The sequence below is a fragment of the Ischnura elegans genome, chromosome X (genome assembly GCF_921293095.1).
Source record: "Ischnura elegans chromosome X, ioIscEleg1.1, whole genome shotgun sequence".
NCBI lineage: Eukaryota > Metazoa > Arthropoda > Insecta > Odonata > Coenagrionidae > Ischnura > Ischnura elegans.
The window spans coordinates 9,515,608-9,533,796 of NC_060259.1; the positions used below are offsets into that span (position 1 = coordinate 9,515,608).

The window sequence follows — 18,189 nt, forward strand, 5'->3', positions numbered from 1 at the left end:
CTGTGAAATGAAAATACATTTTTTGCATTTTTCTCATTTCTATTGTGTTTGTCAATGTTACAAGGTGGGACTTATTATGACCACCATTTCCTTATTCACAGATGAAAATAGTGGACATACTTAGACAACCTTTCTATTTTTCCTTTGGGGTGAAAAATTGGAATTGGAGAAATCCATGGCCTATGTTATCAAATTTAGGGACCCTCATTTCTGAGATTTAATCGGTCTTCTCTCAGAAGAATGACTGATGATAGGGTGCAGTTATGTATCCAGACTGGTATGCAACTAATGCAGTGAGTCTCAAGAACGTTCAAAGGCACAGACAGTTGGCATCTTAATGATGGTGAGACCACACCACCACCACTGGTACTTTTGAGAGGGATTTTCCATACGGCTTAGACTGTAGCTATACGCAGCCAATGGGCACATTTTCACATGTGCGCACAGAGAGAAAGTTACATAGTATTCTTAGGCAGAAACATTTCCAAACTCTTTTCCAATGGCACTTGCCTAGAGACAGCTGTTTTTATTATTCTGTTGCCTCTGGCCCCAAGCAGTGAGACATGCAAAAAGGGTTGTTTTATAACACCGCAGAATAGACTGGGGGTCGCTCTGTGTTGCCTGTTATCATAATTTTTAGAAAAATTTTTGCCATTCTTATGAGAAAGCAAGCAAGCATTCAGGGGTGTGCATTAGGGCGGATCGGAAAAATCGATTTTTTTCAAATCCATCTGGCCCATTGAAAAAAAGTTGTGGGACCGATCAAAAATAAGGCCTGAAAATTTTGAGACCTGTAGGTGAACCCCTGACCCTCGCTCAAATGCAATTTAGGGGGGGGAAGGTCAAAATTCGAAAAATATAAAATTTTATGGTCATTTCCTACAGATTTTGCCGAGTTACTGCCCTTTTAGGGCAAAAATTTCGTGCATTTTGACGTATCTGCCACCGTTTAGCCACAAAATGCCTAATTTGAGTCCGCGCCCGCGGAGATAATATTCCAACGCCCACGCAGCGTCGCGGATACAAGAGCCGCAGGCCGATCCCCTCCCCTCCCCGCTCACTTCTACCCCTCCCACGCCTCCAATACAGCAAAATGCATCCCGCGTATACTGCTAGGAGGTCATTTATCTTTGATAATATAAATCGGAAGATGGTAGAAGGTAATAAAGGAAGCTTAGTGAGACGACTTGTCCCTTATTAGGCGCCTCGTCGGGGTTAAACAAATCGATGTTACCAACTTTTAGAGAAGTGATGAAATATTTTTAGATCCGAGAACGCAAGAAAGGAGCCTACGGTCCATGAAAAGGCCTCTCGAGTGGCTATAAAGGTGTGCGAACTATGGTGACCCTTCCCTTCCATTATGTGTGTGACTAAATGATTTAGCGGTACAAAAGGAAGTACTAAAACTTACGGAAAATGCGAATAGGCCAAACGTAGGGTTTTTGCTTAAGTACAAACCTGAAGCACTTTGGAAAGAACATTTGAAATTATGGGATATTTTTGCGTGTAAGTGCAAGAAGGAGCATAATGTTCCCCCCAATGAAGAAGTATGTTGAGAGACCAGCGGACGAAACTAAAGATGATGGCTGCAGAATTGAGTCCTAAAGAAACTCGACAACTGAGGAAAAAAAAGAGAATCGCCGGAGAGTGTTGAGTCAACATCGTCAATTCTTGTATGGGAAAATAGTATCAAAAATTTTAGTCATCAATTCATCCGAAGAAAATGAAACTGAAGAGATATCATCCGATTTTTATCTCTACTTTCCTCATCAAATAAAAATTCAGGACTAAACTCAAACTGGAACTTCTGCGAGGAAAATGCGTCTGCCAAATGCGATAGAGGTATATGCAAGAACCAAGAAACAGCAATGATCGTCCCCGCAACTTTAGTTGACGCAAAAATCATAACTTCGTAAGAAACATCCTAGGTAGTTTGCAAGAATTACTTACGTAGACAGAAAAAGATGCTAATTATTGTGAATACGAAAAGAGAGGTATCAAAGGGTGTCATCAAAGGGCTACATTTTTATCGAGTGAAAGACTATACTTTTGTCTGATGAAAAAAGGCAAGAGCACTTATCAATCCAAGTTTAGAGGGGAATGTGTGATGTTAGTTGAAGAAACAGGGTCCCACTTTTGGGTTCGCCTCCCCAGTCGTAGGATTAGCAAAAGTTATAAAATCTGCGATTCTAGATTCCTTTCCGAGTGAAAATTAGATACACGAAAATAAAAAGGATTTGAATGCGATGGTGAATACCGCCCAAAAAGGAGGCATCATCCCTATGCTACAAGCATAATTGCAACATCCCTTGCTATGTGAGTAAACTATTCTCGGGATTCCCACCGGGTTAATTTTTCCATAATGACAAACGTTTCAAGCTCCGACTCGGGACTCATCATCAGGGATAAATTTCGTTGAATCCCGAGAAGAGTTTACCCACATCATTCGTCGGGAAAGTATCAAATCATATTTCATACCTTACAGAGGTCTATTTGCTAATTGCACTAATTTGACTTAGATTTGTGGCATAAATATTGGGAGGGCAATCTAAGGACCGAATTTGCGTTGTTGCAAGTATTTGTTTGGCGGCCGATCCGAGATTTCTTAAAGTGTTGGATTTTAATATCAACTTTAAGGACTTATCGCTGATGACATATTGGAGAGAGACCACAGTACCTCCGGCTACATCTGACCTTAGGGCTGTGGATTTTCAAAAATCTGTTGATGAACTTTCAGATTTGAAGTTAAATATTTCTTTTTATTATAGATACGGACGAGAGATTCGTGAAGATATTCACAAAAACTTTGTTGACAACAGCAAAAGACGAGGAATGACACTGATATAAGAAATACAGATTGGAAAGCAGGTAATTGAAAAATTCTTTAGTGATTGTTCATCCACAGACGATACTGAAACATTAAATATTTAGACTAACGAAGTAAGACGCACTTGGTGTGAATTTTGGTGCATTTGGCGCGTGGGAGAAGCTTGCGGGGAGGGGACGCGAGCGGCTTTTGCACAAAATCCATTTAATCATATCTGTCGGACAAAACCGAAATTGGAGCGCATATCCGAAGGTAGCACACCTTTATAGCCACTCGAGAGGCCTTTTCATGGACCGTAGGCTCCTTTCTTGCGTTCTCGGATCTAAAAATATTTCATCACTTCTCTAAAAGTTGGTAACATCGATTTGTTTAACCCCGACGAGGCGCCTAATAAGGGACAAGTCGTCTCACTAAGCTTCCTTTATTACCTTCTACCATCTTCCGATTTATATTATCAAAGATAAATGACCTCCTAGCAGTATACGCGGGATGCATTTTGCTGTATTGGAGGCGTGGGAGGGGTAGAAGTGAGCGGGGAGGGGAGGGGATCGGCCTGCGGCTCTTGTATCCGCGACGCTGCGTGGGCGTTGGAATATTATCTCCGCGGGCGCGGACTCAAATTAGGCATTTTGTGGCTAAACGGTGGCAGATACGTCAAAATGCACGAAATTTTTGCCCTAAAAGGGCAGTAACTCGGCAAAATCTGTAGGAAATGACCATAAAATACTATATTTTTCGAATTTCGACCTTCCCCCCCTAAATTGCATTTGAGCGAGGGTCAGGGGTTCACCTACAGGTCTCAAATTTTTCAGGCCTTATTTTTGATCGGTCCCACAACTTTTTTTCAATGGGCCAGATGGATTTGAAAAAAATCGATTTTTCCGATCCGCCCTAGTGTGCATGCCGCAGAGGACAGTTCTTCCATCAAAGTTTTTTGTGACCTTGCCCTTAGCATGGTCTCTCCTGGGGACATCTTTTGAATGCATCCACATCCATTCCTGCTGGTGGTTTTTTACATCTCCACGTCTTCTGCATTTTTCAAGGTAGGTGCTTATATATAGCACACATTTTACTTCATTCAACTTTTTAATACCAATTATTTTATATATAAATATTAAAAACTTGACGTTGCATGCATTTTCTCTCCACAATCGAAATTTATCTTTCTATTATTATAATACTGTAGGGCCTTTTTGTATTCAACATTTCCGTATTTTACATATATTGAGCTACATACGTGGCATGTGGGAGAAACTAAAATTTTTACTCTTATTTTCAAACCCATGGGACTGTTTATGTACGAGCTTTTGGTAAACTAATATCATCTCGCAATGAATCAACTTCTGCCTAAAATGTACTCAAATGCATTAGTGTAACATAGCATTGCCACTCAAAGGGTCTTCTCCTCAAAGGTTGGTTTGCAAAGGCAATGTTCATATTTGATTTCGATCATAATCAGAAAAGAAAGTCAGCAACACAAGTGCCAATGTTCCGGTCCCACTGACTTTGTATAATTGAGAGTCTACAGTTATCTCTGAAATATACATAGGTTATATACACAGGTGAAACATACATAGGTGAAAAATACATGGTTATGCACACAAATATAGTTTAATAAGCCTATAATGTTAACACAAACTTTAAAGCAACTGAAAACCATATAAAGTTAAGACAGAAATTAACAAAGCAAATATTCTACAGGAGAGCAAAAATCAAGCCAAGTGAATGATAAATCCAATCACACACTAAAATCAGTAAAAATTGAAACTTACCATAGCTAGCTCTCTCATTTAGCAAGGGGTTCTTGCCGTCAGCATACTGATGTTGTGCATGCCCAATTGGATAGTTTTCTACATAATTGTAGCCAAGATTATGACTCACTCTGAAATATTAATTCACACAATTCTTAAGCAATGCTATGCAAGAGCCATTCAACATTCATATTATTTCTAAAGCTCAAATGTTTCAATTTCACCTTGTCTATATTATAGTCTGAGGTTTCAGGCGAGATGGAGTGGAAACGTGACATAATGAAAATGAAAAAGCAGGAGCAATTTCCACAATTTTACATTTATTAATACGACCGGTTTCGCTTTTCAGCATCATCAGGTGATGCTGAAAAGCGAAACCGGTCGTATTAATAAATGTAAAATTGTAGAAATTGCTCCTGCTTTTTCATTTTCATTGTCTATATTAATTTTCTGATGTTATCACAAAAACACTGAACTAGCTACAGTGGAACCCCGATTTATCGTTCCTACATTGATAGTTTTCCCGCATTCATCGTTCGCCGCTCCTGGTCCCAAATTAAGTTCCATAAAGACAATGTAATTTTTGCCCGCATCTATCGTTCGCCGAAGTATCGTTTTCCCGCATTGATCTTTTGAAGATCGCGGTCCCGTCGTATAATTTTCCCACATTCATCGTTTGATAAAAATGAGACGAAGTGTTTACAACGTGTTATTTATGGCTAATAACGACAGACACGTAGTTTGAATCTTCCCCAGGAGATTGAAATGTGATAGGGAAAAGCTGAGTGCCGTGGGATAGTTACATTAGCGCATTTCCCAAGATCCGGTATCCCCCTCCATTCAGCACTCGCCTCCCCCCGGTTGAAGCTTTCCCCTTCTCCGAAATAAAAAAGGTCCCAGCTCGAGCAGGGATCGTACTACGACGACATTAGCTTCGAAAGAAAATATCAAGTTAATCGAGAACAAAAGAAACCTTTTTCACGGCACCCCCTTTCTCGACCGCTGACTTTTTTTTTAGCCGACTCGCTTCAAAGATCCCCATCTCTGGGGGTCAACTGCTGCATGAATCACCGAATAGCCCAAAAGGTGTCTAAATATGAATTTCGGCAATTGGTATTGTACTTTTATTAGATTAGATTGAGATATTATTGATGTGCACGTGATTCAAAAAAGAATGATACCAAACACGACGTATTTCTAACGTTATTTAAGCATTTTAAGCAAGGAAATAGTTGGAAAAATACGATGGTGATTTCTGACGAATATTGATATCCTCGCAGCAGATAGATTCACAGCAGTTGATGCGATTTTTTTTCGAAAACGGCATCTGGTTACAATTTCCGAGTTATGCTACAAGTTTCACTTCTCTGAGGTGCTAACGAAGCGATGTCTTCTCAGGATATTTTGTTTCTCCCTACTAGTAATCTGAATTCATCTGCTCATCTAGAGCTACGCTACTTATTGTTAGAAATGAGTGGGTAAGTTGCCTTCTCTATATGATAAAAAATTTTGCGCAGTCTTATGGTCATGCTTCACCCTCTGCAGTAAGCTCTGCTTACGCCGTACGCGATATCATTAGTGCCGAACTTCACCTTGTACGAGTGGTTCCGTACTTTCCAGGGTGGGTTGGCTTAAAACGGGCGAGTGTTTTCCGTGTGGGTTCAATAGAGTCCGGTTTCATTTTTATTAGTTTTATTCTTATTCGTCTTCGGACCATGACCCTTCCGAAGACACAAGTGAGAACTTTAAAAGATGGACTGAAAATAATTGAAGACGAAGAAAAGAATCTGAGCTAGAAATGTGTGAATATTACAGCACGCCTCGGTATGTCCGCTAGTTTTTTTTGTACATGACGGCAGGGGTGGGGTAGGGCAAGATCCCTGGTGAAAACAAGAAGTGGGTTGAAGCCGAGGATCAGGTGGGCGTGCCGCTGACGATTAACGCCACATTGCCTCAATCATATTAAAAATTTAATTGCAAGAAAGGAACATTTCAAATAATAAACTATTTTTGGCGTTCTTGATCCATCTCATAACATATCACTGCGACGGCGAAATCAGTTGTTTGAGGCATAACATGCATATTTCTCTCGTAAATATGTGTACTTGAAATGGCATTTGATGGATAAGAATTTTTACAGTGGAATAGCAGTGAAATTTCCGAGTGGAGTGAAACATTTTTTAGCAAGGCGGTGTGTTCCTTTAGGATATTTGAAAGAGATATAATCCGAATCAACAATATGACCTAAGTGTTTCGATAAAGTAATAATATTCCTGTAATCAGCTAAAATCTTTTTTGAATCCATTAATGAATGTCATAATTCGCAAAAATCCAGCGTTTCCTGGGACATAGGCAATCCGGACAAACATTCCCGCATTGATCGTTTTCCCGCATTCATCGTTTTTTTCATCCATCCCCCTGAAAAACGATAAATCGAGGTTCCACTATATATATTAATGGACAGAATGCATTTAGAACTTGATTACTTCTCTCAATGAGTAGCTACATACAAATGTTTCCACAGTTATGAATACATGCTAAAAGGCTACAGACCCTTACAAGATTTCTGGCTCCAGGATGATGATTTAAATGTAACAGCCACTCATTACTGTGAGTGCTAATACATGGATGCATTCACAAGAGGGTAGTTTGCTACATCAAAGAAAATGAAAGGCATTCATAGCGATTCGTTACCCACCATTAGTGTATTCATAATATACAAATTATTTGGTTTTAGATATCCCAGTTTAGACGAATGGCAATGGTAAATTTTTACCGCATTTGAAAATGGCCATATTGGTGCCCATGCGATGCCACTCCACGTGACGTCACAGGGACCTAGATTCTATACGAGTAGACAGGAGTTTTACATCGTCTGAGATTACCAATGCATGCATGAGGCACAGATTTCAGGGAAACGTGTCTTAATAATCACCTATTAAAATTGCCTATGGTCGGAAAGTTTCCTTTGTTTGATAAGGTATTAATAATCCTTATTTAAGCCAAGTGCTACCTGCTAGCAGCCTGCATCGCAGTGGCACACATATCCTCGCCTCAAGGTCACCTCACACGGCAGCAGAAGGAACCAGAATGATGTCACACAGGATTTTCCCAGCATTCATACTTAGCCATTGCATTTTCGCGCGCTTGAAAATTTTCACTTTTCATTTAATCGCAAAAAAACAGATATCATTATTTAAAAATCTAAAAGCGTGAAATGCGTACTCCAAGAGTAATAATCTTTTGATTTAGGCAATAAAAAAATAATAAGAAACCACCCTATTGAAATTCTAGTGCTATTAATACCACTAATAAAACTTTCACGGTCCATGGTATTAAGATCCTTATTTTTTTGGGTTTGCCCGTGTCACAAATTAAAATTCCAACAGTTTCGTCCCCGCTGCTGGAGACTTCATCAGGGCGATGACACTTTTTCTTCGTGCGCGTGAATATATATTCTCAGGAAGGCTGGGGTGGGGGAAGGGTAGGTTTGGGGCTTTCGAGAATGATTTGGCGATTATTGGAAGCCAGGATGTACTGATGTGTTGTCCTTGGTCTCTGTTGAAATTATCCCGCTGTTTTCTTATCTCAAGGGCCTCCCTTATTATTCTGGTTTTGAAGTGTCTTTCTTTTGCCAAGACTTCTACGTTGGTAGCCTCGATGTCATGTCCTGTTGCGGCGTGTTCTGCGACGGCTGATTTTTCGGTGTGGCCCAGTCAAATGGCGGTGGCATGCTCCTTCATTCTTGTCCGTATGGTTCTGCCTGTCTCGCCCACATACACTTTACCGCATGTGTGGCAGTTGATTTTATATACACCTTCGGTTTCTAAAAGGTCTTTTTCTTTGACATTCCGGATGATATCTTTAATTTGCCTACGTGGTTTTAATATTGTTTTAATGTCATATTTTTCTAAAATCCTGGCTATCCTATCTGTAGCCCCCTTGATATAAGGCAGGTATGCTCTTTATCCGTTGTCATTTTCATCTGCGTTTCCGGGCCGAGGAGTGGAATTTAGTTTTTTTGTTGATGGTCCTTTCTACTTCTCTTCTCTCATATCCATTGTTAACTAATATATCTTTTAACTGATTAAGTTCCTCTTTCCTATGGTCTTTATCGGTCAACTCAATAGATCGGTGAATCATTGTTGCCATTACCCCTTTTATTTGTGATGGGTGGTGGTGTGAGCTGGCTAGGAGGTATCTGTTTGTATTCGTTGGTTTCCTGTATACCGTATGCCCCAGGGATCCATCTTCTCTTCTGATGACGAGGACATCGAGGAAGGGTAACTTCCCGCCGCATTCTTCTTCTCTCGTAAATTGGATGGCGTCGTCTATGGAATTCAAGTATTTGTGGAATTCTATTAACTTGTCCCTACCATGTTTCCATATCAAAAACGTGTCGTCCACGTATCTAAGCCACATGGATGGTTTGTGTGTTGCATTTTCCAATGCAGTCTTCTCAAAATGGTCCATATATATATAAGCAACTGCGGGAGAGATGGGAGATCCCATCGGAGATCCTTCTATCTGTTTGTAGAACTCTCCCTTCCACTTGAAAAACGTATTCTGTTAACATACCTCGGCTAAGGTAGTGATGTTGGCGTCGAATTTCTCCCTGATGATGCCGATGGCTTTCTCCGTGGGTATTTTGGTGAACAAAGATACTATATCAAAGCTAACTAAGATATTGCCGGTTTCCAATTTTACCTCGCGTATTAGATCGAGGAAGTGCCGGGAGTTCCTAACATATGATTTGGCCTTTTCGACTTATGGTTGTCGCGTAGATGCGACGTATTTCGCTAATTTGGGCGTGGGAGAGTCTATGGAGCTGATGATTGGTCTAAGGGGAACGCCCTCCTTATGTATTTTGGGTAAACCGTAGATGTATGGAGTCTTCGGGTCTTGAGGCGTGATGGATTTTCTCATTTGTGGATCAGTGATGCACTTCTTGATTGACTCAGTCGTCCTCCGCTTAATGCCTCCTGTGGGATTCTTCTCTAGCTTCTTATACAGACCACCATCCAGCAATTCTTTCATTTTGCTTTCGTAGGCTTCCGTGTCCATGACAACTGTAGCCTTACCTTTGTCTGCGGGTCGGATGACAATGCTCATATTCTGCCTGAGTGCTTCCAAGGCTCTCCTTTCTTCTTTCGTTATGTTCGGTCGAGGCGGCTGTTTTTTCACCGTGCGTAGGACCCTCGCTGAGTCCTGCCTAATTTCCTCTGCTGCTACTCTCGGTAAGTGGCTAATGGCTGCATCAACGTGGCTAATACTTTCTTCTGGGATGAAGTCTTCCCTGATGAAGTCTCCAGCAGCGGGGACGAAACTGTTGGAATTTTAATTTGTGACGCGGGTAAACCCAAAAAATAAGCATCTTAAAACTAATAAAATTTTTACACATTAATTTACTATGGAGTTCCATGCAGTAGCAGAAAAAAATTCATACCTATGCCCTAGAGAGCCACCAAAGTGGTCTCCAGGCTGACTGGTTTGGCCATGGGCTCTGTTGCCACCTCTTGGTTGCTGCATATGATGTGGAGAGTGAAGCAGTAATAACAGAGACGACTGACTCCTCATCTCTTGCTTGACATGGCCAATCTCTTGGCCAGTGAGCTGCCACTGTGTGTCAGAGGAATTGGGATGAATGGATGGGGAGGCTTGACTCTCAATGGGCATCCCCAGGGGAGAGAGGCTAACACCGTCATCTTGCAAGATTGGGTCAGAATCTGGATCAGGACTGTTGTCGTTTGAAAAGCCTGCAAAGCATAGTGTAAAAAAGATGATTTATACAGTAGAAAGAGAAAGCACTGAAATTGTTAAAAAAAATTGAAAAGAACAACTGTTATTGACTCTGCTAAATTGGATGAAGAGTTGTTAGGTTTCCCACTTGGGTCCAGGGACTTGTCAGCACGAATGTTTAATAGGCGTGGATTGCCATCATCCTAAGGGTCAATCTGAATTCAGGTGAACTGATACACTCTGTAGATGATAGCCAACTACCCCTTTGTTGATGAGAGGGAACAAGTTTACGCAACAGACTTGGACCTAAAAGCATTTTTTTATGGTTAAAAATACCAGTAGGCCAACGACTGAACACACAATATTTTGACTTTATCAATTCCTTTATAAAACAACAATATTTGAAATTTCTTAAGTAAAATCATAAAAAGTAGAAAATTCATTTTAAAAATCTGCTTGTATGTGCCCCGGTCTGGCCAATGTAGATTAAATAAAGGAAATGTCCTTCTAGCAAGCCATTATAATGCTCATTTTTTGTATTTATATTGATTTTTTCTTAATCTTTTTCTTGTTTTTTTTTCTTAATTTATTCTTGTTCATTGATTATTAGGCAGTACAAAATTTGCCGGGTCAGCCAGTATGTATACATTTTAAAATCCCTCAGACACATTATGGCATCAACCTTGATCTCAAAGCTATCATTGATAAGTCTACCAGCAGCCATCTCATCAAAAAAGGCTTATTCCTGAATAAAAATTACAGGTAACCCATGCTTAACATGGCTTTCCCAGGAACAGCTCGCAAGATTGCTCTACATTTATTCAAGTAATCAATCTTCCTGGTTTACCTCAACTATGGAACTTACCTTAGCTCTCAAGTCTCACCTCTTTATAAGCAACGGAAAAGGAAACAAGTACTCAATTCAATACATTCACGAAATAATCGGCTCTACAAAAAAAAAATTGCTGGACTCAGTGGCAGCAGGATTAAGTCTTCCTACTAAACCGAAGGTCGTGGGTTTGAGCCCTTTCTGGGTAAATCCTCCCTGGGCCTAGGTGTTTTAAGTGTGTTGTCCAGATATACCGTTTAAGCGTGTGTAAGAGGCGCACCCCTATTTTGAGCATTCGAGCTATGAAGAAAAAATTTTTGAGGCATTTTTTTTTATACTATCGCGCGGTGTTGCAGACGTACGCCTGGAATTTCGACAGTTATCGAACTTTCCTCTTTCAATATTAATTGAAAGAGGAAATTTTGATAACTGCGGCGGTAGTAGCGGCATAAGAGGGAGTAGAAAGAGTTCCGATCCTCTCTTCGCAAACGCCGTTGCTCTACGATGCTTGTCCTAATCACGAAGAATTTTGTTTAAATGCTCTCGCAGGAGTATTGCAATAGAATTGCAGCCATGGAAAATTTTAAGGCAAAACACGACAGGCACATAGCATGAACCTTCCCAAGAGATTGGACAACAATCGGGGCAATCTCAGCACCGTAGGATATTAACCACATCATAGATTTAACGGAACCACACTCGGCCCCCCATCAGGAAATGCCTCTGCCATTTTTTTTCCTTTCCGAGACCCCACAGGAAAATAGGAAAACATCAAGTTACAGGGGAACAATCGAAACGTGTTTCATCCCTACCCCGTCTCAGCAACTGACCTTGATCGATCTCCCAGTTTATGGAGGCCAAATGCTAGGTGAGTCAACTACTGAGCCCGAAGATATCTTGATAGCTTTCAATAATTGTATGACACGCACGAGGTTCAAAAAAGAAAGAGATCTAACGCGACGCATATCTGACAGAATTTAAGTTTTTTCAGCTCTTATTGTTTGACACAAAGATTTATAGTTACAACAAGGCTACTAATATTCAAAATAGTCCAAACAGGACAATTTCGGAAGAAACAAGCTTAGCATAAGCGCATTCAAACAAGACGAGACGGACTGGAAACTTTAGGCAACGCAAACTGCGTATATCACATTGCTGCGCCTTCGCCCCTTCGCTTTGAAGGCAACGACGTCACATGCAAGATCGGACGTGTTCTTCCCGTGCTCCTTCGCTCATAGCCTCGTAGCTTGAAATACGGAGGGGAGGGAGTGCGCTCCTTCCCCTCCGTACTCCGTTGCTTGCTTCGAAGACGGAGGGATCGCGCTCCTTCCCCTGGACCTCTCCTTCCGCGCTCTTCACTTATAAGCATTTCTGATTTCTTCCATCCACAATTTAGTCCAACAATGAACACACTCGTTCGAATTTTTTAAAGCGCAGGTTTTGATACCAATATAATTTTCAGTTGCAATAATCCTCATATTAGCGTCTGAAGATGAGTTTTGGAAAATCAGGTCCTCCGCGTAATGGAAATTACTCGGCAAGACAGATATTGACTATTGACCAGGTATGTCATTCAAAAATACGCGTTTCTCTACGTTTGATAACCAATTACTAAATGCAGTATAAATGCCGTGGGATGACCACTCGTGGCAGTAAATTTAGCGCGCCCTCCGGAGCGAAAAACCCCCGCGCGATCTTTTCTATGTTCACCTCTGGGGTACCAACGTGACGGCGCGATGCTTACAAGAAAAGCAAACAGGAGCATTTTAAATATACGTCACTAAGGGAGAAACTCCCCTGCCTGCCGCTTGTTTTTGACCTAGGATTACAGATGACTGACTCACACTTAAAACCAAGGCCACTCAGTTCCCCTTAGACTTGCGACCGGTGAAGGGGAGGGGGAAGATAAGAAGTTTGTGTAAGAGGCACACCCTCATTTTCGGCTGCAATTTCTGGGAAAAAAGGTGCGCCTCTTACACGCTCTTATACGGTACTACAATGATTATAATTGGGGCACCTGAGATCATCAGAGACATTATTATAATTACGATAATCACTGTGCTATATCAAGTGTATTCGTAAGAGATGTGCGAATGGTATCCGCGAATACTCGAATACATCAAATACTAGAAAGGATTCGATATTCGAGGTCTTGAATAATTATGCTAAAGGTACACTCTCGAATACTACGAATACTTTGCATTTTGCATCGTACACTGTCGTTGCTAGTTGACTCGGAAAATTGGAAAGAACTCTAGTCATTTAGTGCATGCAGCGCCGTTATAGGCAAGTCGACGGACTACATCAATTCGCAGATTAGAGCGGTGAAAAGAGTTCGACGTAGGGAACTGAAAATGATTGGGTGGAAAAATCCGAAAATCCCCGGTTTCCCCCACCAGGAGAACCTCAGTGCCGTGGGATAGCAACATTAGGGCATTTCCCACGATCCGCTATCCCCCTCCATTCAGCACTAGCCCCCCCTCTGAGGCTTTCCTCTTCTTTGAAATAAAAAAAAGGTCTCAGCTCGCGCAGGGATCATATTATGAAGACCTTAGCTTCGAAAAAAATACCAAGTTACACGAGAACAATAGAAACGTGTTTCACGCCCCCCCCCCCCTTCCTCACCCACAGACCTTTTTCAGCCTACCTGCTTCAAAGTTCCCAGTTTCTGGAGGTCAACTGCTGCATGAATCACCTATTAGCCCAAAAGGTGTCTAACAATGATTTTCGTCAATTGATATTACACCTTTATTGGATTGAAATATTAGTAATGTGCGCGTAATTTAAAAAGAATAAGACCAAATGTGACGCATTTCTGACTTCATTTAAGCATTTTATGCGAGGAAACAAATGTCAAAATACGATGGAGACTTAGCGTTCTTAGCGAGCTTAGCATTCTGGCGAGACTCGATATGAGCAGAAGAGCTTCTCGGAAGTTGATGCGGTATTTTATTCCGAAAACATAGATCAAATTACAATTTATGAGTTGTGCTATAAATCTCTATTGTTACAGTCACAGACTAAGGGATATTTTCTCAGGATATTTGGTTTCTCCCTGCTAGCAATTTGAATTCATCTTCTTATCTAGTGAGAACTTCCAAAGATGGACTGAAAGTAATTGAAGAAAATCCGGTGGAGAATCGTGCGTATTTTGCAAAATGCCTCACATTGTCCGCTAGCACTTGACAGTAGGAGTGGGGGTAAAGCGAGCTACCTGTTGAAAATAAGAAGTTGGATGAAGCCAAGTACCAGATGGGCGTGCCGCTGAAATGGCGTTCGGTAGATACCATATATCTCCGAATATAGTCCCCCCCCCCTAATTTTGAGACCTCCGTTTTGGGAAAAATTTTAAAATGCAAAGGAAGGCAATTTGTCTTTGGTTAGCAAGTTAAGATTCTAGAGTCGATAAAAACTATTTTTTCTGTGAAGATTAAGAACAAATCTGTTCACATATTTTCCATCACAACAAAATAACTATACCTAAAACATGTTGTGATCCATTGCATGTATCTGTAATTTATAGTTCCTTAACCAGATGTAATGAAGAAATGAGAAAATTTTTTAAGTATCCAAGGCTATTGTATTTTTTTAAACATTGACAAATTATTAATATTTTTGATTTCCAAATGACTACAGACAATGTCAATATATAAGCTTTAACTTAAAGCCCATTAACAGTATTGCATTTGGCCCTGAAACTTCCTTAAATCCAGTGTAACACACCCATCAAGTTATCAAAAATTCAAGTGACTAGAAGAATTTAGGAAATCTAAATAAAATTGTGTTAAATAAATTATAAATATTATTAAAATATTGCCATCAAATGCCTGCTAAGCAAAATAATTAAACTACAGGACTTACAAATATCAAAGTAATAAAATTAAGAAATAAACTTTTTCCAACAAACATTAAAACTGAAAAAATATTATATCAATTTTCAATGCCTTGCCGCGAATCATTGCATAAGTTACACAAAGAGCTTCTGCTCTGCATTTGCGCACAAATTCGACTATATTTTCCTCTAATTCTTTGAATCTGCCGCATCGAGACCCCTGAAATGACTTCCACGATGTATTAGCGCTTTGCAAGCGACATAATCTCTCTTTCCAAAGTCGCACCTCGCATTCTTCTAGTCGCAAAGTCGACTTTCTTTCCACGCCAAATTTTTCAGCCGCCATATGAATATTATGATTTACGGCGTATTCTGCAACGGCTATTTTTAAATTGGCATCGAAACTCTGTCTTTGATGGCTTCTAATCTGCCGCAAGATTGATCCTCATCTTTATACTCGATCCATCACCTCACTGTTGAACGTAAAATTATTTTTATTAAAGAAAATATCACTGAAATAATTGCAAAACATTTTGTGACGTAATCTATCGATCCTACTTACCCTGGCGAATTGAAGATATTCCTCAATAAATTGATCACACTTTAGATGCTGAGTCGCTGGATTTCGATCAAATGCAGTAATGCTGGCGCTTCTGGTTTAAAGCTGTCGATTATTGTGCCTTTTCAGAAACAAATGCATCAACAATTGCGCATTCTTGTTCTGTGAAGGCGGTAAAGGCAGTGGTTGTAAACACGAACCGCACGGGCACATGGACATATAGTAGCTACAGACGCAATGAAATGCTTAATCGTCACGAAAGGTTCACTTATCTGTTTATTTTTCGCAATGATTTAAATGGTTTAACTATTAAATGAGCGAGACGGGTACAAATACTATTGATTCAATTCTAGTGTTCGATTAATGTAATGATAGAGCGTGTTTAGTTTTGATTTTAATTATTTATTGTTTTGTGTCTTTAAGTGATCAGTGTCGATTGAATTATTCTAACAATACTTTTCCAAGAAAAATTAACGGCTACCCGATGGATTCTGTGAAAATGCATATTCGATATGCTATTTGAATCGGAAGAATCGTATCTTTACAACATTTGTGGTAAAAATTGCCTTAATTTCCGGTAAGACGTGGCAGTATTTACCCATATCTCCGATTATAATCCTCATAAATACACTCAAATAGAAAGACTACGAGAACATTAGCCATTATGCCGTTATTTATAACTTGATGGTCATCTTTAGTATGCTAAATTGGATTACACTCGATTGTAGTCCCCCCCCTTACTTTTCCTCCGTCATTTTTGGAAAAAAAGGGGGGACTATATTCGGAGATATACGGTAAGAATGTATGCATCAGACAGAAATCCATCATAGCAGTGTAAATGCTGAGATGGCATGCAATCATTTTTCGCAAGGTGGTGTCCCCTTAGAATATTTGAAAGGGATGTTAGTTGAATCAACTATATGCACGATTGTTTCCATAAAATTAAAATATTCCTTTAATCAGCTAAATTCCTGTTCGAATGCTTTATAGGAAATTAAACTTACTCCCCAAAACCTTGTGTTGCCTGCTGCATAGGCAACCGAGTCAAACATTCCCGCATTCATCGTTTAGTATTCAAGGTATTCGAAATTCGAGGTAGTCAAATATTCGAGCATTGATTTAATATTCGAATTTGATATTCGAGTTCGAGAAATCTGCTATTCGACCCATCTCTAGTATTCGTACCCATGGATGTAAAATAGTTCCCATAAAAGTGAGCCTATCGTGCACAAAGTGTAAATTATACTGCCTGAAAACAACCTTTCACTTAACAGGACACTTTTCAGGAACATATCTATGATACTAAGCAAGGGATACCTTTAGTTTTGAATGAGGCAGGTGGAATGAATCCCTGAATGATGCAGGGACAATGCAATGATATCTATTTTATCTCTATCTCCTCAAACATTTTTTTTTACTTAAAATGATGCCAGAAATTAAGGTTTAGTACTAACACATTAACAGCCGTGAATACTCTAACTCATATTATATTAATTAACAATTCCATTCTTTTTCCCTCCAAATTTCAACAGCAATGATAACTAAGGATGAGTTGGTTCTGGTACTGGACCTGTTCTCCCCCATCAGCTCTCTTAAAGGATAAACTCTTGCTATCTGAATCAATGGCCAATTTAAATGAAAAACCTCAAGAAGTGAATGAAAATAATTTTGCTAAAGATGTAAGTAAGCAGGAAAGCTCTCTAAAAAAACTTAAGGTCACCTCCATAATTTTATTTGCAGAGTAAAAAAGTTTAAATAACGCATTGTTGAAGAATGCATGATCGATCAATATGTCACATAACCTCAGGCAGCCACTGGTTCTTTCTCCAGGTTTTGTTTCATTTTTCAACATTTTTACCCTATCTGGGTCTAATCTAAAATTTTTATGACAGAAATATTGCCTGCAGTACTGAACAGGCATTCACTGAAAACAGTAATACATAGTCGATTTAGTTGAGTTGCATGAAATATCCTTGGAACACAGTTTACATACTGCATAGACAGCATAGCATCAGGCCCAAAAATGAAACTCCCCCAACTTCTGACGACATCATCCCATACTTTGTTGTAACTTGTAAGTTAGTTCAAAATACATTGTGTTGTAGCTTGAATTCTTTCTTTGTTGACAACTTATTCGCATGCCTCACAGTCACAGTTCTTACAACCTAAACACTAAACTGCTCAACATGTTGCTACAGTGACACCATGGATAACTAAGCTGCTGCATCTTAGCCCATGTGGTAGATACTGTGCACCCACTGCAATTTTAGCTAAGAAAATATCAAAATGTTGGTGAGAGCTACAAAACGACAAACCCTTAAATGTGGGTGTTAGCAAGCAACTCTCAAAAGAAAAAATTTTGAAGCCATACGATCAGAAAATAATATGTAGTTGCATTTTAAAAATCTTTTTTCACCGTTTGTCATGACAAATATAAAATAATTACAATTACGAGATGCTATCGGAGTAAATATAAGGACCATTTTTAGAGCTACAAGGAGCAAGGTGCAATTTTTAGAGCTACAAGGGGTTGAAATACATTCAAAATCTTCATAAGGTAATTGTCATCTGATGATTACCAAAAATAAAATAATGTGCAGTGATTGCAGAAGCAAAGAAAAACTCTTACCAATGTCAATAAAAGAATATTTC

At 39.7% G+C, this 18,189-nt stretch overlaps 1 protein-coding gene across 1 annotated transcript in view; it reads right to left on the reverse strand.

The window, feature by feature from the left end:
* LOC124170566 overlaps positions 1-18,189 on the reverse strand; it is a 58,435-nt gene that overhangs the window by 26,725 nt on the left and 13,521 nt on the right. Inside the window, exons 5-6 of the mRNA XM_046549364.1 lie at positions 10,025-10,334; positions 4,600-4,709 (exon numbers count right to left, since the gene is read on the reverse strand). Coding sequence (XP_046405320.1) covers positions 4,600-4,709; positions 10,025-10,334 — 420 coding nt within the window. The remainder of the gene's footprint in view (positions 1-4,599; positions 4,710-10,024; positions 10,335-18,189) is intronic.